The sequence below is a fragment of the Oncorhynchus kisutch genome, linkage group LG7 (assembly GCF_002021735.2).
Source record: "Oncorhynchus kisutch isolate 150728-3 linkage group LG7, Okis_V2, whole genome shotgun sequence".
Lineage (NCBI taxonomy): Eukaryota > Metazoa > Chordata > Actinopteri > Salmoniformes > Salmonidae > Oncorhynchus > Oncorhynchus kisutch.
Genome location: NC_034180.2, coordinates 10,989,889 through 11,012,539, shown reverse-complemented (window position 1 = coordinate 11,012,539; position 22,651 = coordinate 10,989,889). Strand labels below are relative to the sequence as shown.

Sequence of the window (22,651 nt, the reverse complement as noted above, 5' to 3'; positions counted from 1 at the left end):
CTCGATGCGGATGTTGCCTGTAATCCATGGCTTCTGGTTGGGATATGTATGTACGGTCACTGTGGGGACGACGTCGTCAATGCACCTATTGATGAAGCCGATGACCAAAGTGCTATACTCTTCATTGCCATTGAATGAATCCCAGAACATATTCCAGTCTGTGCTAGCAAAAGTCCTGTAGCGTAGCATCTGCGTCATCTGACCACTTCCACATTGAGTGAGTCACTGGTACTTCCTGCTTTAGTTTTTGCTTGTAAGCAGAAATCAGGAGGATATAATTATGGTCAGTTTTGCCAAATAGAGGGTGGGGGAGAGCTTTGTATGCATCTCTGTGGCGTAAAGGGGGTCTAGAGTTTTCTTTCCTCTGGTTGCACATGTGACATGCTGGTAAAAATTTGGTTTAACTGATTTAAGTTTGCCTGCATTAAAGTCCCTGGCCACTGGGAGGGCCACTTCTGGGTGAGCATTTTCTTGTTTGCTTATGGCCTTTTATAGAGTTGGGTTGAGTGAGGTCTTAGTGCCAGCATCGGTCTGTGGTGGTAAATAGATGGATACGAGTAATATAGATGAGAACTCTCTTGGTAGATAGTGTGGTCGACAGCTTCTCATAAGGTACTCTACCTCAGGCGAGCAATACCTTGAGACTTCTCTTAATATTGGACGTCGCGCACCAGCTTTATTGACAAAAAGACACACACCCCCACCCCTCGTCTTACCAGACGTAGCCTTTCTGTTCTGCCGGTGCATTGAAAATCCCGTTGGTAGGATAATCGTAATCGTAGGTCATCAATTTTATTTTCCAGTGATTGCATGTTAGAAGCCTAATCTGCGTCCTTCACGCAAATGACGGGGATTTGGGCCTGTTCCCGGGAGAGCAGTATATCTTTCTCGGACTAGTTAAAGGAAAACGCTTCTTCTAGTTCGTGGTGATTAATCTCAGTTCTGATGTCTAGAAGTTATTTTAAGAGACTGTAGCAGTAACATTATGTACAAAATAAGTTAACGTTACAAACAACGCAAAAGAACAAACAAAATAGCATAATTGGTTACGGCATGTAAAACTTCAACCGTCTTAACATTGTTTGGAGGGAGAGACTGCCGGATCCAGCTAGAGCCACCACAGAACTAGCCAATGCAGAAAGAAAGGCAGTTAGGCTTTTTGTTTGTTTCTGGATCAAGTCAGAGTGACTTGTCCTCAGACTGTGGCATATTTTGGAGGTTAAGCTAGTATCTATGAAACTGAAATTAAATGTGCCCTGTTACAGAAATAGAATGTCTTCTTTGTCCAAAGAATTTGGCAAAAGCAGCAGCTACTCTTCCTGTGGTCCACACAAAACATGGCATAGTACAGAACCATTTAATAGACAAGAACATCTCAAGGACAGAACAACAGTATTTTTTAAGCGGCACACACAGCCTACGTATCAATAAATATACACTATCTACACTATGTAAGTCGAGAGGCGCTGTGCCAAGAGGTGTTCCTTATCTTTTTTTTGTTTGGGCCATTCATTGCACCCAGTCCAAGAACTAGACTACTAAAGCAGTTTGGGGCGTTGGAGGAGATGGTAGAAGATTGTGAAAAAAAAACATGTTGTTTAGGTTCCTCCCTTTGTGGAGTAGATCCTCCCAGCTCCTCCTGAGGAATTCTGAGAATTTCTGCAATGCAGAGATCTTAGACCTGCCAGCCAGGCTCCCTGACCCCCTCAGGCATCCTACATTAAGCCGTGAAAGAGTTAGCCCCCCCTTAACTATGGAGCAACAGGCACAGGTCTCAGACCTGTCTGCTAGGCTGCCCTGTGGAAGTACTGCTGTTGTAGGCCTGCTCACAGATCTCAGAACTGTCAACCTGCCTCTAGGCATCCTTCATTAGTAGTACAATAGTAATGCCTGCCTTGGCTGTGGATCAAGAAGCTGTTTAGATAAACCAGAATAGGGAGTCGTCAAATGAGGTCATATTGAGGTAAAAATTAGCCTGTAAGTGTAGATGTAGATCTATAATCAGCTTACCAATTATACTAACCTAACCTCTGAGGGTTAGATGTAAAAAAATAAAGACTGTGGATCCGCACTTGAGGGCAGATGCATGGAAAACTGTCAGAGGAGACTGTCAGAGGAGACTGTCAGAGTGAGAGGACTGCAGGTTAGGTGAAACACTGCACTTAGCCTACTTCAGAATATCACAGACAGCTGGTGGGTCCTTAGAGCCTTCTGGGAGGGAAGGGTTAATCCTATACACCCCCTGCATGCACTACATGCATACATACTTTTGTGTGTATATATAGTGTACAGTATGTGGACACCCCTTCAAATTTGTGGATTCGGCTATTTCAGCCACACCTGTTAACAGGTGTACAACATCGAGCACACTGCCATGCAATCTCCATAGACAAACATTGGCAGTAGAATTGTCTTACTGAAGAGCTCAGTGACTTTCAACGTGGAACCATAATAGGATACCACCTTTCCAACAAGTCAGTTCAAATTTCTGCCCTGCTAGACCTGCCCCAGTCAACTGTAAGTGCTGTTATTGTGAAATGGAAACGTCTAGGAGCAACAACGGCTCAGCTGCTAAGTGTAAGGCCACATGTGCTCACAGAACGGGACCGCCGTGTGCTGAAGCGCTTAGAGCATAAAAATCGTCTGTCCTCGGTTGCAACACACACCACCGAGTTTCAAACTGCCTCTGGAAGCAACGCCAGCACAATAACTGTTCACCGGGAGCTTCATGAAATTGTTTTCCATGGCCATGCAGCCACACACAAGCCTAATATCACCATGCGCAATGCCAATGGCGCAAAGCTCGCTGCCATTGGAGCAGTCCATCTGGCAGTCCGACAGACGAATCTGGTTTGGCGGATGCTAGGAGAACGCCACCTGGCCAAATACATCGTCCAACTGTAAAGTTTAGTGGAGGAATAATGGTCTGGGGCTGTTTTTCATGGTTCGGGCTAGGCCACTTAGTTCCAGTGAAGGAATATTTTAACTCTACAGCATTCTAGATGATTCTGTGCTTCCAACTTTGTTGGGGAAGGCCCAACAGTTTGGGGAAGACCCTTTTCTGTTTCAGCATGTAATGAAACGAGGTCCATACAGAAATGGTTTGTCAAGATCGGTGTGGAAGAACTTGACTGGCCTGACCTCAACCCCATAAATTTGAACGCCGACTGCGGGCCTAATCGCCCAGCATCAGTGCTGACCTCACTAATGCTATTGTGGCTGAATGGAAGCACGTCCCCAACGTATAGTGGAAAGCCTTCCCAGAAGAGTGGAGGCTGTTATAGTAGCAAAGGGGTGGACAAACTCCATATTAATCCCCGTGATTTTGTAATGAGATGTTTGACGAGCATTCTTTTGGTCGTGTAGTGTACAAACATACAGTGCAATCGGAAAGAATTCAGACCCCTTGACTTTTTCCACATTTTTTGTTACGTTACAGCCTTACTCTAGAATTGATTTTTAAAAATATATTCTCTCAATCTACACAAAATACCCCATAATTACAAAGTTTGAAATATCCAATAAATGTCGTTCCACTTCAAGATTGTGTCCCACTTGTTGTTCATTCTTCACAAAAAAATACAGTTTTATATCTTTGTTTGAAGCCTGAAATGTGGCAAAAGTTCGCAAAGTTCAAGGGGGCCGAATACTTTCGCAAGGCACTGTACTTTTAAAAAAATGGGTCTAATTTGAAACTAAAAGTCTACTGAAGTGATACTTTGTTATTTTCTTGGCTATTTACATTGTTTGTTCACAAACTAGGTTTTTCAATGTTTGAGTTTCAACTGTTAGGGAAGAGAAGACAATGCGGTTACTAGTCAGACTCAATCTCTAGGCACAATCATGTTCTTGAGTCGCATTTCCACGTTAACCTCCCGGCTCGTGAACATTTTTGTCTCATCTGTGATCTTTTAGTAAAAAATGAAATTAGACAATATACCACGTTACTTCTTACTAGTAATACATTTGTTTTAGAAACATTTGTTTTAGAAACATGCATGTTCATCTTTTTTTTGTGTTTTGTTGGTGTAAATTTAGGGATATATATATTTTTTTGCTGGTAAAAAATCTGAGTAGCTGGTAGATGTATTTTTTTTATCTACCTGCCACAGTGGATGGTGGACCAGAAAGTACAGTTTAGGGCCTGGTGTGAACATATGGGTTTCATGTTACCCCCAGAGTTTGTGTGTTTTGCCTCTGGAATGTGTATGTCAAAGGGCCATGTGGACCCAGTGTGTTTGGGAGCCCCACTAAGTGGCGATAATCGGGCTTTCCAGTCGTGGCCTTGTTTTGATAGAGAGGTTGACGTGGAGCCACTGCATACTGGCAGAGCAGGGGGCAGATTCGAGCCCAACTGAGAGGGCAGCAGTGTTTATGACCACGTACCAGCCTAGCGGCTAAGCTAGGGAGACTGAGGGTGTTAAATTGTGATGGTGTTATTACTACCGTTCATGGTGTGTGTGTGTGGCAAGGTTGAAAAGGAACAAAGGCTGAGCTTCCTCATCTTCCCATCGCTGCCGTTCCCAGAGTTATAGATTTAAAGATTGGGTTCCGCTCAACACTATGAAGGCACCACGCGGGTGAGTGTGTGGGTTAATGAGTGTGTCTTCTGGAAGTAGACAGTGTGAGTGGAAGGCAGGGTTTATGATTTATTTTGTCTGTTGACTTGGCTGTATAGGGAGGAGTAACTGTAAACTGTGTGTTAGGGTTGGGCGGTATCCAGATTTCCTACCTTCTTACCGTGCCTGTGCCATCCCAGAATATGCGTTATTACCAGTATTGCGCACAAGGGGTGCTGTTTTCTTTTCCACATGTAAAAAAATAAAAAAATCCCATAAACGTTATTTACCAGAATGCTAACAAAATGCTAACAAGTACTAAGGAATCCCCATAGTGGATGCTAGGTAAACGCTAACGAGCGCATGCAAACATTTTCTACTAAGACACAGTTTGCAGCACGCACAAAACAAACATTTGACCTCAGGGTTCTTAATCTAGGAGGGGATAGTCTCTGCTGCTGTCACCAAGAAGCTTGATATTGCTAGCTAACATTAGCCAGTTGGTAAAAGCCAGCTGGAGTGAGTTGATTTGGCACATCTTAGATAGTTAACTTAATAGTTATAAAATATATTGCTGTCAAACATACAAGTGTAACTTGTTCATCTCACTTAAGTTGCGCTGTAGGAGTGACTCCCCCCAAGAAGCTCCCGTTTTGATCGTCTTTGTAAACATACACACTTGACGGGCTCAAACAGCTGTTTTGGGAAACTAGTATCGGTAAGCTTCATAATGAAAAATGATCTAACAGGCGAACTGATGAACACGATCTGCTTTGTCTATTTTCTAGTTCACAACTTGACTGCAGATATTTAAAGTGTACAAGTATTAAAAAAATATATTTTAAAAAACGTGTTGAGAAAATCCTCTATGTATGGATTTTCCAATTCACGGGATACGGTATAAATGGTATACCGCCCAACTTTTGTGTCTTTTGTTGGTCTCTTTTCATCTTTTCATTCTTAGACATGTCCAGTCATGTCCCTCTGGAGAATGGGAATTTTCAGTTGTAAACCACACAAACGCATACTCACTCAGGAATTGTATTCTCTTCATTTTCTACAGTAGTAGTAGTAGTAGTAGTAGGGTGTGTGTGTAGACACATTTTAACATACTTGTTAGTACCAAAATTCCACACAAGAATAGTAAACCAAGTAAAACTGGAAGGACATTCTACCGGGCATCACTATTTTAGGGTTCGTCGTTAAGTTTAGGGTTAGGGATAATAGGATTTTGAATGGGAATCAATTGTTGGACCCCAAAAAGTGTGTGCTTGTGTATGTAAAAATATGTCTATGGTGTATGTAAGCAGCTGAGCTGAGACTGGGCTTCTACCGCTACACTATCAAATTAGAGCAACAATGTATGTTAAAAAAAACAAGGGTGTCCACATATAGTGTAGAAATGTGAGTTACAGATCTGTCATTCACATGGAATGCAAGTCTAGGAATCGGTATTGTGCGCTATTTCTATGCTTCCTGTAATTTTTTGCGTGTTTTACTTTTTGATTTTGTACGCTAGCTTTAAACAACTGAAAATACTATATTTTTGGTTACTGAAAAGATAATTCACAGCGATTTTAGATGGTACAATGATTCTCTGCACCCCTCAAACTCTTAGGGACGAAGTGACACAGCGGTCTAAAGCACCGCATCGAAGTGCTAGAGGTGTCACTACAGACCCGGGTTCGATCCCGGGCTGTATCACAACCGATCGTGATCGGGAGCCCCATAGGGCTGTCAGAGACGTGTGTAAAGGTGGCAGGGAAGTCAAACGGAGTGTAAAATTGAGTCTTTTAATAAATGTCCAAGTAACATGCTCCATAACACTAATAAGAAAAATTTATATAAACAAATATGGGAACGAAGACCCGTCGCGCACCTATACAAATAAACACTACACTGACAATAAACACTACACTGACAATAAACAATCTCTGACAAAGACATGAGGGGAAACAGAGGGTTAAATACACAACAGGTAATGGATGGGATTGAAAACAGGTGTGTGGGAAGACAAGACAAAACCAATGGAAAATGAAAAATGGATCGATGATGGCTAGAAGACCGGTGACGTCGACCGCCGAGCACCGCCCGAACAAGGAGAGGGAACGACTTCGGTAGAAGTCGTGACAAGGGCGGCGCACTATTGGCCCAGCGTTGTCCGGGTTAGGGGAGGGTTTGGCCGGTGTAGGCCTTCATTGTAGATAAGAATTTGTTCTTTAACTGACTTGCCTAGTTAAATAAAAAAGGGGGAAAAAACTCTGGACCTCAAAGCCAGTCCCACTGCATTTTTCCATTGTTCCCCTCTAATCAGGGCCTGTGGTGGTTTTGACAAATTTTACAGCGTGAGCTTATCTTCATTGTCCCGCTGCGACATGCAGTGCTGTTCTGAAATTAACAACTTTACCCTACCCTTTATAAATCACCATATATACTGATTGTTTAAAGCAAAACTACCAAAACTATTGCTAATGATGATCTTGAACAATCAAATCTAATGTAAGCCCCGATCAGCAGGTATAGCCAGATGCGAGTTGTCTCCGGTAGCTTAATTTTATTCAGGTAAAATACAATTTTCAACAGTGCATTTGTTAATTAACAATAACCTAGAAAATTACATTGGTTGTCATTATACTAATAAAGCCTGATATTGCGCTAGCCATTTTACAAGTATTCGAATGCTGAAGATGCCGCACAGATGTACAAGATCAGGAATAGGCCTGGGTTGCTTGGCCGGCAAAAGGACTTTTAGATCAATGACCGTCAACGGAGTTACATGTTAGTTCAACACTGAAGGAGAGGAAATGGACACATGTTCTCACAAAATATGCTACTGTAGGTTTTTTCGGAAGGTGAAAAGAATATGAGCAACAACAAAAAAATGTGAACTGGCGATTCGTAACATTTTAATCGATTTTCTGACCGATGCATGCCACATTTGGATCGATCTGGACTCTCATGGATCGATGCACGTGTATCTTAATCATTTGAACCGGGGACCAATGTGTAATTGTTACATCCCTTATAGGCCTACATGTTTTGTTTTTTGTGTCTAGTTTTCTGAGCGTTCTGTCAAGGACGTTATGTAGATGGGTAAAGTAGGCTATTTGTTCAGTGGGGCAAAAAAGTATTTAGTCAGCCACCAATTGTGCAAGTTCTCCCACTTAAAAAGATGAGATGCCTGTAATTTTCATCATAGGTACATTTCAACTATGACAGACAAAATTAGAAGAAAAAAATCCAGAAAATCACATTGTAGGATTTTTTATGAATTTATTTGCAAATTATGGTGGAAAATAAGTATTTGGTCAATAACAAAAGTTTAACTCAATACCTTGTTATATACCCTTTGTTGGCAATGACAGAGGTCAAACGTTTTCTGTAAGTCTTCACAAGGTTTTCACACACTGTTGCTGGTATTTTGGCCCATTCCTCCATGCAGATCTCCTCTAGAGCAGTGATGTTTTGGGGCTGTTGCTGGGCAACACGGACTTCAACTCCCTCCCAAAATGTTCTATGGGGTTGAGATCTGGAGAATGGCTAGGCCACTCCAGGACCTTGAAATGCTTCTTACGAAGCCACTCCTTCGTTGCCCGGGCGGTGTGTTTGGGATCATTGTCATGCTGAAAGACCCAGCCACGTTTCATCTTCAATGCCCTTGCTGATGGAAGGAGGTTTTCACTCAAAATCTCACGATACATGGCCCCATTCAGTCTTTGCTTTACACGGATCAGTCGTCCTGGTCCCTTTGCAGAAAAATAGCCCCAAAGCATGATGTTTCCACCCCCATGCTTCACAGTAGGTATGGTGTTCTTTGGATGCAACTCGGCATTCTTTGTCCTCCAAACACAACGAGTTGAGTTTTTACCAAAAAGTTATATTTTGGTTTCATCTGACCATATGACATTCTCCCAATCTTCTTCTGGATCATACAAATGCTCTCTAGCAAACTTCAGACGGGCCTGGACATGTACTGGCTTAAGCAGGGGGACACGTCTGGCACTGCACGATTTGAGTCCCTGGCGGCGTAGTGTGTTACTGATGGTAGGCTTTGTTACTTTGGTCCCAGCTCTCTGCAGGTCATTCACTAAGTCCCCCCAGTGTGGTTCTGGGATTTTTGCTCACCGTTGTTGTGATCATTTTGACCCCACGGGGTGAGATCTTGCGTGGAGCCCCAGATCGAGGGAGATTATCAGTGGTCTTATATGTCTTCCATTTCCTAATAATTGCTCCCACAGTTGATTTCTTCAAACCAAGCTGCTTACCTATTGCAGATTCAGTCTTCCCATCCTGGTGCAGGTCTACAATTTTGTTTCTGGTGTCCTTTGACAGCTCTTTGGTCTTGGCCATAGTGGAGTTTGGAGTGTGACTCTTTGAGGTTGTGGACAGGTGTCTTTTTATACTGATAACAAGTTCAAACAGGTGCCATTAATACAGGTAACGAGTGGAGGACAGAGGAGCCTCTTAAAGAAGATGTCTGTGAGAGCCAGACATCTTGCTTGTTTGTAGGTGACCAAATACTTATTTTCCACAATTTTCTCATTTTGTCTGTCATAGTTGAAGTGTACCTATGATAAAAATTACAGGCCTCATCTTTTTAAGTGGGAGAACTTGCACAATGGATGGCTGACTAAATACTTTTTTGCCCCACTATATGTCAAATCTATGTAAACAAATAAGTACATAAACAAAGGGAAACCTGCTGCTGAATCCGAGGTAGCCTAAAGCTACAATAAGTCTAGGCCTATATTCCATAGTCTAGAACCGTAGGAACAGACACAAGAGGTAGGCACAGGTTTTCATGGGGACCAATGTTCCCAGGCCACTGTGTGGGTAGCTGGCAATACAAGGCTCACAATGCTCAAACTATATTATTGGACAGATTTGCTCACTGATTTAACCCCAATTTAGGCTAATATGTTACCATTGGCTGTTATGCAGACAACCAGTAAGAGTCAGACTGAATCAAATGTGTTGCATGTGACATTACGCAACTAACAAATTGATATGATCGTGGTGGCCTATTGTCGTCAATTCACCCTACCTATTGTCATTGTGTGGCAGGCTGGAAGCCCTATCAAAGCTTCCTGCTGGCTATGAGAAATTGTCCAGCACACACTCACCCCTATAGTCACATACAGTCCTACGGTCAATCTGTCAATCTTATCACTTCATCACACCCCCTAATTCCGTCTCTTTCTCGTTGCAGGATATCCATGAGCTCCGATTTCCAGCACTACAGTTTCAGGATGCCTAATATTGGGTTCCAGAACCTTCCCCTGAACATCTACATTGTGGTGTTTGGGACCGCCATCTTTGTCTTCATCCTCAGCCTTCTCTTCTGCTGCTACTTGATAAGGTATGATCGACACTGCTGTGTCCTAGTTGATGTAGGCTAGTTCCTAGTTTCAATAGTCTCCTTTGGAAATCTTGATTTGTGTTTAGGTTTCCTTACTACTTTTTTGTTGTTGACATCAACAAAGCCTCACCTCAACGTTTAGAGAAGCCATTTTTTTTGTGCTAGCACACTGAAGTGTTCGTGCAATAAACCACACATTCTTCAAAGCTGCTTGACATAGGCTAAATCCATTGCCTCGAATGACTTGGCGCATATCCAATTATGAGACAGCAGTGTTTTTAATCGCAACCCCAGTGGTCAAGTAAATTACTTTGTTTATCCCATACGAGATGCCGCATTTTCACTGTAACCACATTGGTTATTGATATTTTCATACCACTGAGTTAGATGTTAAATACATCCAGACTGCGAGTGAATTCACAGTCCTACACTAAAAAGGCATTGCTCGGGTGTCATTACTCTGCCAATACTTTGGCACCGGTCTTATGTTGGATTCCATTCGAGCGTCGTACTCAAGGACCCCCCCCCTGTTTCGCCTCCCAGGATGGTATGTCCCACCATGTGATGGTCTTCTCTATTTACAGAAACACTGTGCGTCCCAAATGGCACCCTATTCCCTACATAGTGCAATACTTTTGTCCAGAGCCCCATAGGGGCTGCCTATGAACATGGTTCAGGCCTTCTCCCAAACACGAGTAGCCCAGCCCTGCTGTTTTACAAGAACTCGGTGTACTAGAGGGATTATTTGTGTCCTTCAGTCCAAGCAGCGCACATTTCTCTCTCAGCTGTAATTTGTGGAACTAGGGGGGGGACAACATATTTCCCCTATCAAAGAGGGTGATTCTTTTAATACTGCTTTAAGCCAGTATGACGAGAACAGAAGGATAAACAGCATGAGAGAGGAGAGGAACACAGACAGCTGGTACAGCTCGGGAGAGAAGGAAACTTCTTTCATCCTTCTCTCCACCATGTCAGTGACAATATGTCCCAAATGGCACCCGATTCCCTATATAGGACACTACTTTTGACCTAAGCCCTATTGGCATGGGTCAAATATAGTGCACTATATAGGGGATTGGGAGTAATTTGGGAAGCAGCCACAGGCTGTTCACCATTCACACTAGTTTACTTTGAAGACCTGCTTTGAGCACGGGTAGAAACACAGTTAGCCGAAACAAAGAACATTTAGGCTACTTTAAAACGAGCAAAGGCGCTCATGTTGTAGGACTTGCCAAACTGTGTTGCCAAGCCTGCTATCATCAGATGTGATGATGAGACTAGAATGTGTGCATTTTCAGGCTCCTAGCATGCAACACTCAGCAGGGGGACCCGGCAATCCGGTAGTTCATCAGCTGCATATAAAAAAAATGACTTGTATTGTGTCCGCAGCAAATACGGCTGGATTTGTATCTGAAGTGTAAGCGCTGTTACCCAATGTGTTCAGGCAACAGGGTTTTGAACTCAAACTATGACCTAGCCTAACCTTTGTGGCTCCGAGCAAAGCTTCCAAGGCTTTTACAACCAACCAGCGATATGTAATGCACTAATGAACTGCAGCAGTGTTTTTAAAGTAGTTGAGTGCACAGATGGACAGAAAAGCGGCAGGTCTGTCTTGCGCTTAATGAATGCCTTAAGTAACTGAAGCGAGGCTCGTGTTAGTCCAATTATTAGCCAAGCGGTCAAATTATTTCAGTCTGCTTCGGTCTTTTAACAAACCAAAATCCACTTTAGTTTGTTAAAAGCTCAGTAAATGCATGTTATCCAAGACGGGTCAATCTTATTTGCTGTCATTAGGCCTAAACAACTCCTTTCTTGGTGGTCTGGATTTAATGAAACTGTATGGCATATTAGGTCTAAATTCAATTCCTTTGGTGTGTGTTAACATGTTCTTTTCAAATTAACCCTTTTTTCATAAAGGCTTATAAAAAAAAGATTCAACAGCACAGTTTGGAGAAGGTATCGCTGACTTGAACATCTGAACTGGAGAACAATAAATCCCACCAGAAAAATGATATCTAGGCTTGTTCTCCCCTGCTGAAACATTTATTCAAAGCTGCTTAGCTGCATAATCACGACCACAACTCCCAACCTTGAAGAGGCTTGTGTCGTGCCTCTCATGTTAAGTCCTTAGGCATGCTCTCCTCTCTTCGATGGAAATCCAAGGGCATCTGTATAGATGTTGGTATAAATCCAGCACCGTTTATGCATGCTTCCAATTGTCATCTTATTCACTATATCATGCATTACTTTGACCAGGGCCTATAGGGCTCTGAGTGGTTAACCAGCGCTCGACATGGCTGAACCTTGAACCAACTAAATTAGTATTATCTTCTTAAAGAATGGCCCCTTCCCTTCAGCACGTTTGAAGTCCCAGACCTGGCTTGGAGATTTTTTTTTTACTGGAGATCTTATTGGTCCTCCACTCTAGCCCCTCTGGTCTAATCAAGGTGGTCATTGGCCAATAACGTTGGAACTCTGTAGCATTTCTTACCTAAAGCAGCGAGAAGCAGCGTGTCTCAACCCAAATTCACCCTGCCCTGTACCTAAACCAGTGGGGGGGAGATGGTAAGTGTGTTTCTGCTTTTGTTTCAAGACAAACTATGAAATTGATGCAGAATCACGTTAAAATTCAAGGAGGAAAAAGAAAAGGGGGGAAAAAGGTGGTCTGATTTTACCAATTAATTTGGTAAGATGGTGTCTTTGTCCCAAATGGCACCCTATTCCCTATATAGTGCACTACTTTTGAGCAGAGTCCTATGGGTCCTGGTCAAAAGTAATGCACTGTGTAGGGAATAGGATTGCCATTTGGGACGTCGGCAGTTTTTACTCTGAAAGGCTTCTAAAGATGCGGTCTCTCTTTCGAACACCTGTGGCCCCCACAGTTCCCTAAATCACAATAATCACCCACCCACCCAACCAACCAACCACACACACCACATGGCCTCACTGGATAGGCTACTTTTCCCATTTATCTTTTAACAACACAAACAGTTTGATTAGCCTTGACCAAGTTTAATTTCCTTTAGAGACAGATGGATGAAACACTGAGCCCGGTCTTAACTTTATCCCCCTCACACTTCCAGTGTGAAGTTTACCCTAGATACAGATCTAGGATCAGCTTCCCCCAATCCTAACCTTAACCATTAGTGGGGGAAATGCAAAACTACCCATAGACGCTCATCTTGCGTCAACTTCACCCTACTCCTCACACCCAGTCCACAGATGACCCTCTAAAACTGGACAAATACGGGACAAGGAGAAGGGAACGAGGCCAGTCGGCTCTGGAGCGGACGTGCGAGCGCTCGCTCTCCCGGTGTGGCCCAAGCAAACACAGCTCGGACAGCTTGACGTGAGGCTGAACGTCACAGCTAGACTCGACTCCCTCTTGGTTAGTCCCGAAGTCCACACACATACGTGAAATAAGCTTGTGGCTGGCGACACATACATGCATACATAAATGCATACTACATATATACACACACAGAGCAGTGTTTATCTTGCCCATTTCTGTTTTAGAAGTCAGTTACATTATTTTAGTATAGGAGTCCATGGAAAGATCACATTCTTAAAAACCATGTGGCCCTTCTGTGGGCCCCTGTACTAAATGTTACCGACACTTTAAACTCGCCCCCCCTCACTACCATGCTAACAGGGCCACTCATCAAATCACCCCCTGCCCCTCACCTCTGACAACCCCTCACCTCTGACCTCTGCCCCTTGCCCAATGGGAGTCTCTGCACCTTTACCCGCTGCTCTCTTTCAGAAGGTGTCAGTCTCTCTCCTAGAACTGTGCTGCTGTGTGTTACAGATCCCTCAGCCTCTCGCTCTGCTCCGAGAGGTTAAGGTTACTAGTAACAGAGGTAAATCTTCAACACCTATGTATCTCAATCTCTTTCTCTTTTTCTCCCTCTTTTTTATACACTGAGTGTACAAAACATTAGGAACACCTTCCTAATATTGAGTTGCACCCCCTTTTGCCCTCAGAACAGCCTCAATTCGTTGGGACATGGACTACAAGGTGTCAAGCGTTCCACAGGGATGCTGGCCCATGTTGACTCCAATGCTTCCTTAAGTTGTGTCTAGTTGGCTGGATGTCCTTTGGGCGGTGGATGATTCTTGATAGACACGGGAAACTGTTGAGCGTGAAAAACCCAGCAGTGTAGCAGTTCTTGACACACTCAAGCTGGTGTGCCTGGCACCTCCTACCAAACCCTGTTCAAAGGCACTTACATCTTTTGTCTTGCCCATTCACCTTTTGATTGGCACACACAATCCATGTCTCAATTGTCTCAAGGCTTAAAATTCCTTCTTTAACCTGTGTGACATCCATAAGGGATAATGGCTTTTACTTGGATTCACCTGATCAGTCTGTCATGGAAAGAGCAGGTGTTCCTAATGTTTTGTACGCTCTGTGTATATCCCTCCTCCTACTGTCTTTCCATTCTGTTTTTCATTGAACATGTTTTATTTTTGTCCATTGATTTGTGCTAAATTGAATGACTGGTGTATGATAATACAAACTGACCACTGGTGTTATCTATGATATTCCTTTTTGCTTCAGGTGATGGGAAAATGTGTGAACGGGAGTTACCAAAATAGTTATTTGTTTATAAATGTCTGTTAATATCCAAGCTTGTGTAATGTTCATGCACTATGTATATTGACTGTTCATAGTAAAAATGTTCACAGGGTGGTGTGTGTGTGTGTGTGTGTGTGTGTGTGTGTGTGTGTGTATATACTCACTGTTTTCATAATATTTGTGGATCTATTTAGATTGTTTTGTGCTTCTCAGCTAGGTGTCATTTTCCATTCTCTCACACACACACACTTTTCAAAGGGTTATTTATCTTAAGAATGTGGACTTGAACTTCCTTCCCTGTGCTTGGCTGCCTCTCTCTTGAGTTGACCTAAATACTCCTCTCCCATTTTGTTAACATTTTCAAGCCCTCTTAAAGGGCTTTAGCTGCCCCACTAAAGGTTAATGTGCCCAGTCGTTTCCTTTCCTTGTCTTCTATCCCCTTGATCACTGATCTAAGAGGACTTTAAAGGTGAAAACAAAAATGTCAGAGCCCTATCCAGTCCTATCACCCATCGTTGCTTGTTGAAGGTCCAGGCTGCATCACATCCGGCCGTGATTGGGAGTCCCATAGGGTGGTGCACAATTGGCCAAGCAGCATCCAGGTTTGGCCGGGGTAGGTCATCACTGTAAATAAGAATTTGATCTTAACAGACTTGCCTAGTTAAATAAAATAAAAGGTCAACGGAAGAAGATCAAGAAAGGAAGCTGTTTAGTTTTATTGAGATACAGTGGGGAGAACAAGTATTTGATACACTGCCGATTTTGCAGGTTTTCCTACTTACAAAGCATGTAGAGGTCTGTAATCTAAAACAACAATCCAGAAAATCACATTGTATGATTTTTAAGTAATTAATTTGCATTTTATTGCATGCCATAAGTATTTGATACATCAGAAAAGCAGAACTTAATATTTGGTACAGAAACCTTTGTTTTCAATTACAGCGATCATACGTGTCCTGTAGTTCTTGACCAGGTTTGCACACACTGCAGCAGGGATTTTGGCCCACTCCTCCATACCGACCTTCTCCAGATCCTTCAGGTTTTGGGGCTGTCGCTGGGCAATACGGACTTTAAGCTCCCTCTAAAGATGTTCTATTGGGTTCAGGTCTGGAGACTGGCTATGCCACTCCAGGACCTTGAGATGTTTCTTACAGAGCCACTCCTTAGTTGCCCTGGCTGTGTTTCGGGTCGTTGTCATGCTGGAAGACCCAGCCACGAACCATCTTCAATTCTCTTACTGAGGGAAGGAGGTTGTTGGCCAAGATCTCGTGATACATGGCCGCATCCATCCTCCCCTCAATATAGTGCAGTCGTCCTGTCCCCTTTGCAGAAAAGCATCCCCAAAGAATAATGTTTCCACCTCCATGCTTCACGGTTGGGATGGTGTTCTTGGGGTTGTACTCATCCTTCTTCCTCCAAACACGGCGAGTGGAGTTTAGACCAAAAAGCTCTATTTTCGTCTCATCAGACCACATGACCTTCTCCCATTCCTCCTCTGGATCATCCAGATGGTCATTGGCAAACCTCAGACGGGCCTGGAAATGCGTTGTCTTGAGCAGGGGGACTTTGTGTGCGCTGCAGGATTTTAATCCATGACGGCGTAGTGTGTTTCTAATGGTTTTCTTTGAGACTGTGGTCCCAGCTCTCTTCAGGTCATTGACCAGGTCCTGCCGTGTAGTTCTGGGCTGATCCCTCACCTTCCTCATGATCATTGATGCCCCACGAGGTGAGATCTTGCATGGAGCCCCAGACCGAGGGTGATTGACCATCTTGAACTTCTTCCATTTTCTAATAATTGCGCCAACAGTTGTTGCCTTCTCACCAAGCTGCTTGCCTATTGTCCTGTAGCCCATCCCAGCCTTGTGCAGATCTACAATTTTATCCCTGATTTCCTTACACAGCTCCCTGGTCTTGGCCATTGTGGAGAGGTTGGAGTCTGTTTGATTGTGTGTGGACAGGTGTCTTTTATACAGGTAACGAGTTCAAACCGGTGCAGTTAATACAGGTAATGAGTGGTGAACAGGAGGGATTCTTAAAGAAAAACGAACAGGTCTGTGAGAGGCGGAATTCTTACTGGTTGGTAGGTGATCAAATACTTATGTCATGCAATAAAATGCAAATTAATTACAGACCTCTACATGCAAATACTTGTTCTCCCCACTGTATGTACCGTAGTAAAGTAAAGCTCCCATTTCTCCCCCACAAATGACCCATCAGTCTCTCCTATCTAGCCTAGTCAGCAGTAACGAAGGCCACTACGATAAAGTCAGGAGCTCTGGTTGGTTAGGCACTCTCATGTGGAAAGCATCCCTACTGCATTCAAACGAATGACTGTGATAAAACCACGTATTCTGCTGGCAGAAACCATCCGTGGGGGGTGCTGATTGGTTTAAAGAAGATGTATCCTAGGCTATAACCACCTCAAGCTGTCAGTTGTGGTATTATTATTTATTATTATTATTTATTTTTTACGCTTTAGAGAGAAAGTATTAGTCTCTTGATCTGGCGGACATTTTGTCTAAGCAGTCCAGTTCAGGCCAGACCATTCGTCATTCAGTACTGGGGTAGGCCCACATTAAATTGAGTTGTGTCAAGGCGTGGAATTCCCACCTAGTTGTGGCAGAGGAGCTGTACCACAGCGCGACTGCTGACCAGTGCTGCGTCAGTCGTCACAAGGTCGTGGGTGGGAAGTGAGTTATGTTTTGGTTTGGTGGGAGTCAGTGGGGGATGTGTAACAGTGTCATCAGGGTCAGACGCAGCCAAAGCAATTGGGGTTCAATGTCACAGGTACATAGCTGTGAGATGGGTGTGATATCACATAGGATACGTCCCAAATGACACCCTATTCCCTATATATAGTGCACTACTTTGGACAAGAGCACATGGGGGAATAGGGTGCCATTTGGCATACACATATTATGAAATAAAATGGGTCTGTGGGCAGAACCGGTGCCCTGCCCGACCTCGGGTCATTCCATTATTGACCATAAGATAGCAGATCCAATCCTTTTCGAAAGCGATTTTGAAATGCCAAGTGGAACCACTTATGATGACAGACAGAATTTACTGTGTGTGTGTGTGTGTGTGTGTGTGTGTGTGTATAAAGACTAAATAGGGAAAGGCCTGGATTCAATTCAGTGGTTATTACAATGACCATAGCTTTTATCTTCCATCAACTCATCTGGATTGATTTATGACTTCAAAACTAAAGATAAAAAATAAAAATAAACCTGCAGGTTAAGAATCTAGGCTGCCATAGTCAAGATATTGTGCAGGGGTGAGTTTCCTGAAAGTTTCGTAGCAGTACAATCATTTTTAATCCAATGTAGACCAGACTAGTTCAAAACTGCAGCACTGTCATCAATGTCTGTTTCTACCAGGGGTGGAAAAAGTACCCAATTGTCTTACTTGAGTAAAAGTATTTGTTTTTAAATCTACTTAAGTATCAAAAGTAAACGTATAAATCATTTCAAATTCCTTATATTAAGCAAACTAGGCGGCACGATTTTCTTTTTTTAAATATACGGATAGCCGGGGCACACTTCAAGTCAGACATAATTTACAAAGTATTTGTGTTTAGTGAGTCTGATAGATCAGAGGCAGTAAGGATGACCAGTGGGTGAATTAGACCATTTCCCTGTTCTGCTAAGCATTCAAGTAGTAACGAGTACTTTTGGGGGTGTCTGGGAAAATGTAAGGAGCAAAAAGGACACTATTTTCTTTAGGAATGTAGTGGAGTAAAAGTAAGTTGTCAAAAATATAAATAGTAAAGGTACAGATACCTCCAAAAAACCTACTTAAGTAGTACTTTAAAGTATTTTTACTTAAGGACTTTACACCACTGGTTTCTACAGCATCTAAACAGTTGAATTTGACTTGCTTTTATTTCAGTGCTGGAGATTTGAATGGAAATTGTTAAATCAGCTATGCTTTTCTGCCCTGAATGCTCTCTATCTATGCAGTTGCTCACTTCCTGTTTCAGGGTCTATTGACTTGTCACTATCTGAATGTACAGTGAGTGCAACTGGCGAGTTGTAGAGGCTCCTTTACTAATTAAAGAGATGCTGTGTTTCTCTGCGTTGTCCTTGCAGGTTAAGGCACCAGGCGCACAAGGAGCTGTATGCATACAAACAAGTAAGAGGCCCGTCGTCTACACACACACAAAATACTATGAACATGGTTTATTTTTCTCACAGTATGTCACTGTAGTCTATAAATCCTCTGTTGCGGAATATACACATTATATAATATACACCCATAATATACATGCTGTAGAAGGCAACAAAGCCGGATGGTGGTTTATTTTGGGCTACTTTCAGTGGAAGTGGGGGACCTTTTGGGGCGGCAGGGTAGCCTCGTGGTTAGAGCGTTGGACTAGTAACCGGAAGGTTGCAAGTTCAAACCCCCGAGCTGACAAGGTACAAATCTGTTGTTCTGCCCCTGAACAGGCAGTTAACCCACTGTTCCTAGGCCGTCATTGTAAATAAGAATTTGTTCTTAACTGACTTGCCTAGTTAAATAAAGGTAAAATTTAAAATTAAATGTACGGCTGGTTTTAGCCAGCCAGGCCTGGTCAGCAGGGCTGTTGTGACTAGCTAATCCGTACCCTTTTCCTAACATGCCACGTAAATTCTCCTAACCTACCACGAAAAAGTCATGATTTTGTTGACACGCCTTTAATCCCTTGGAGTGGTGAGGGCTTGGGCCTGAGCCACACAGGACCATAACTTCTAGTCACCATTCTTTTAATACAAAAAAAATGAATAATTGTATTGGATTCACTTCTGGATGTTTTCTTTGAGAAAAAGTGTGTTTATGTTGCCAGTTCTAATTGTATGCCTTTTTAAAATGTTAATTTCCCCCTCAGGTTATACAGAAGGAAAAGGTCAAAGAGCTAAATTTGCATGAGGTAAGCGCTTACATTTTTTTCTTGTTCTATTGTCTTGATACTGTATCTCATGGTTACACGGACTTTGAGTTGATGTTGTTTAGCATTGCAAGTGTTGAAACTTTCATTGGACAGGACAGTGACATTCTGTAATACAACTGACAAGCTTAGCTGATGTACTTCCCTAATGTAACCTATCAGTAACTGTGTTTGGTTGTTGTACTGAACTTTAGTTCTCTCAAACGCAACATTTCAGACAGGAAACGCCATGTAACCATTATTTAGAAAAAGATTGCAATATGTTAGGGTTGGTGTTCCCTCGAAGGAGCAGAGCCTATCTCACTGCCAGAGAGTGCATCATGTTAAAGCTGTAATATGTCATTTTTTGGGCGACCCCGACCAAATTCACATGGAAATAGGAGTTATAGATCTGTCACTCATTGAAAGCAAATCTAAGAAGCAGTCGATATGTTCTATGTGAGCTATTTCCATGCTTCCCGTTCTTAAGTTTCGTTTTTGCGTCTTTTACTTTTGGTTTTGTACACCAGCTTCAAACAGCTGAAAATAAATGTTTTTGGTTATGGGAAATCTATTTCACAGTGATTCAGATGGTACAATGATTCTCTACACTATACTTGCTTGTTTTGTCACACAAACTGAAATTAGGCAAACTCTGAATTTTTGCAACCAAGGATATGGTGGAGTGATCTTTGCATAGTGCACCTTTTAAGATCCTAATAATTACATGCAGTGAACAACAAAAATGCAACCGCAAACGATCGAGTAACCAACAGCAGTAGAGAATGTGAGTAAAACTGATCAGCTTAAATATACCACCATATTAAGGTAGGAAGTGTTTGTGGAATATGATTGGTGCGACGTCAGCTGATGCATATACTCTGGTTTCCTGTCTGAACCGGCTGCGCTTGATAAACTGTAAAGTCGCCGTTGGTCTGGTATTCACATTGATTGGTTTGTTGTTTACTGCGGTGTTACTGAATATGGGTCCCATGACATACATTTAGGCTACTTGTTTATTTAGAAACGTGTGATATTGATGAAGCAGATTTATCAATGTCGCCTGAAGCGAACTGGTTGTTCAATAGCCACAACCTCCCTTAGGTTTCTCTTGAAAAAATTGATTTGTATCTCAACCTGTTTAAATCCCCAAAAATACATGAAATAACATTATGTTTAAATAGTCGAGGGAACCCAGTTATGCAAAGTGGACCTGTCGAGACAGTCAGTAGAATGTCGTTGTGTCTCTCATGTTTAGGGTATCCATGTCAGAAGAGGCACGTTGTGTGTGTGTGTGTGTGCATCCTGTCCTCTCTCATTATGCATGTCTGTACTGTCTCTGGAGCTTGTTACAGTCCATCTGTTGCGTCGGACAATGTGGTTAGAAGTCATAGCCCAGCTGTACAGCTAGCAGCGTTTCATAGCCTCAGCCCTGGCCCTACTAGCCTCTCGCTAGCCCCCGCTACTCCCTTTAGCACGCTCATGCTAATGAAAAGGCTAGCGCTGGCACCCGCGTGTAAGGAGCGAAAGCGCTACGTCGCTAACCGACCGGCTCACCGGCAGGGCAGGAATTTCCCACCGTGCAGAGCTCTAGTTATGTAGCCATTATTGAGTCATTCAATGTCATTAAAAGTGGGAGAGCGTGTGTGTGTGTAATTCTTGGACAGCCAAATTGTTATGTATTGCTGAGAAACAATAACACTCACCAACACTGGCCGGGGGAATGACCCATTTTGTTGAAAGGGCCCTGTCCAAATGAACATGTTTTGGAAAAAGTGTATCGATTGCGCCTCTTGCAGCTGTATACATCTAACCTCAATTTGACACAGAGCATGGCTACAACAGCTGTGGATAATACGTTCATTTTATCCAGCTGAACATAACCCTTGTAAATACACACAGGTCTACACACATACAACGGTACATCACGTCGTGTCCTTGGCTGTTTACGATGGACGGGGGTTATATTGTGTGAGGAAGCGCAGCAGCTCAATATTGTGGCAGTTCAGTATTCCAGTGTCCTTGATAGTACTCAGCCAATGGGCTTAACACCCTGTCAGATAGTGTTGCTGTGACGCTGCACTGTACAGCCGCAGCAATGTACCATTCAAAGAACATTGAACATTAGAAGCCAGTCTCTAACATTCAAAGAACATTAAAGGAACATTTTATGCCTAAACCTTGTGACAAAGGCTAATCAAAATGTAGGACTATTGTATGTGGCTGATGAGTGTTGACATTAGCCAGCTTTGGCTTTCACTTTCGCTTCAATAAGCTCTCAGCTCTGTTTGTCTTGCAGCATTTTCACATGCGATCCTTCCCATAGCAAACAGAGGCCTACTTTTTGAATTAATCAGCCGTTATCGTTTTGATAAGATAAGCCTAACTCTGGCTTTGCGTCACAAAGGGCACCCTATTTCCTACATAGTGCACTACTTTTGTTCAGAGCCCTATGGGGACACAGACAAGGTCTATGTTCACAGCACTACTGATAATATCAGGAGCTTGAATTAAATACCATTACAGGGGCATGGTTTGGTAGGAGCAGCAATGCTCCCTGTTTGCCAATAATTGCCTATAGATTGTTTTTCAGTTTGAACACGCGCGCACCCACTGCTTTTTATGAGCTTCGTAATGGACATTTGTGGTGACCAGGGGAATGTGGCCCTCAACAGTAGTTTTGAATGGGCCCCTGGGGGTGATCCACTGTCCCCATTCAGGTCCCCATTGTGCCCCCTCACTGTCCCCACATTGTCTCCATCAACTTAAAAGCTCTTTGTCCCCGGTTGTTTCATTCCAGAAATATCTCCGCTTCAACAGTTCAAATCGACCCTTGGTTGACCCTTCACTTTTGCCTAGTTTCCTTGCCATGCTGCTCTCTCTTCAGGATAGAGAGGAGGCAACTGGTCATCTGGAATGAAACACAGCCCCTCACTTCTAGTTCAGTTCAGTGCAGTTGTAGAGGGGAGGAGGGCAAGTTGTCAGGAATGAGATGCAGCCCATCTCTCTAACTCAGTGCAGTTGTACTCAGAATGGAAAACCCCCACTCGCCTCAGCCTGGGTCTCTGGTGACCCCATTTCCTGCCCAAGGTAGAGCTGCTTACCCTAATCCATAGTTAGCCTGCCTGGGGACGTACACACTGACCAGTACACATTCTGATATACACACATGCACCTCACATACAATATCCACTTAGCAAACTCCTCATTAAGCCAGAGGGTTTTTACAGGGTTTCTTAAGTGGCTAC

At 43.1% G+C, this 22,651-nt stretch overlaps 1 protein-coding gene across 2 annotated transcripts in view; it reads left to right on the top strand.

Annotated features, from left to right (window-relative positions):
- The window catches only part of LOC109894189 (RING finger protein 24-like), a 55,442-nt gene that overhangs the window by 18,216 nt on the left and 14,575 nt on the right, over window positions 1-22,651 (top strand). The window contains exons 2-6 of one of the 2 annotated variants that reach the window (XR_004210552.1): window positions 9,769-9,918; window positions 13,134-13,306; window positions 13,682-13,778; window positions 18,589-18,631; window positions 19,365-19,406. Coding sequence is in view for 1 of the 2 variants with exons in the window: in XM_020487468.2 (XP_020343057.1) it covers window positions 9,776-9,918; window positions 18,589-18,631; window positions 19,365-19,406 (228 nt within the window). In the remaining variant the exon portion in view is untranslated. The remainder of the gene's footprint in view (window positions 1-9,768; window positions 9,919-13,133; window positions 13,307-13,681; window positions 13,779-18,588; window positions 18,632-19,364; window positions 19,407-22,651) is intronic. The other variant, XM_020487468.2, reaches the window with a different exon arrangement.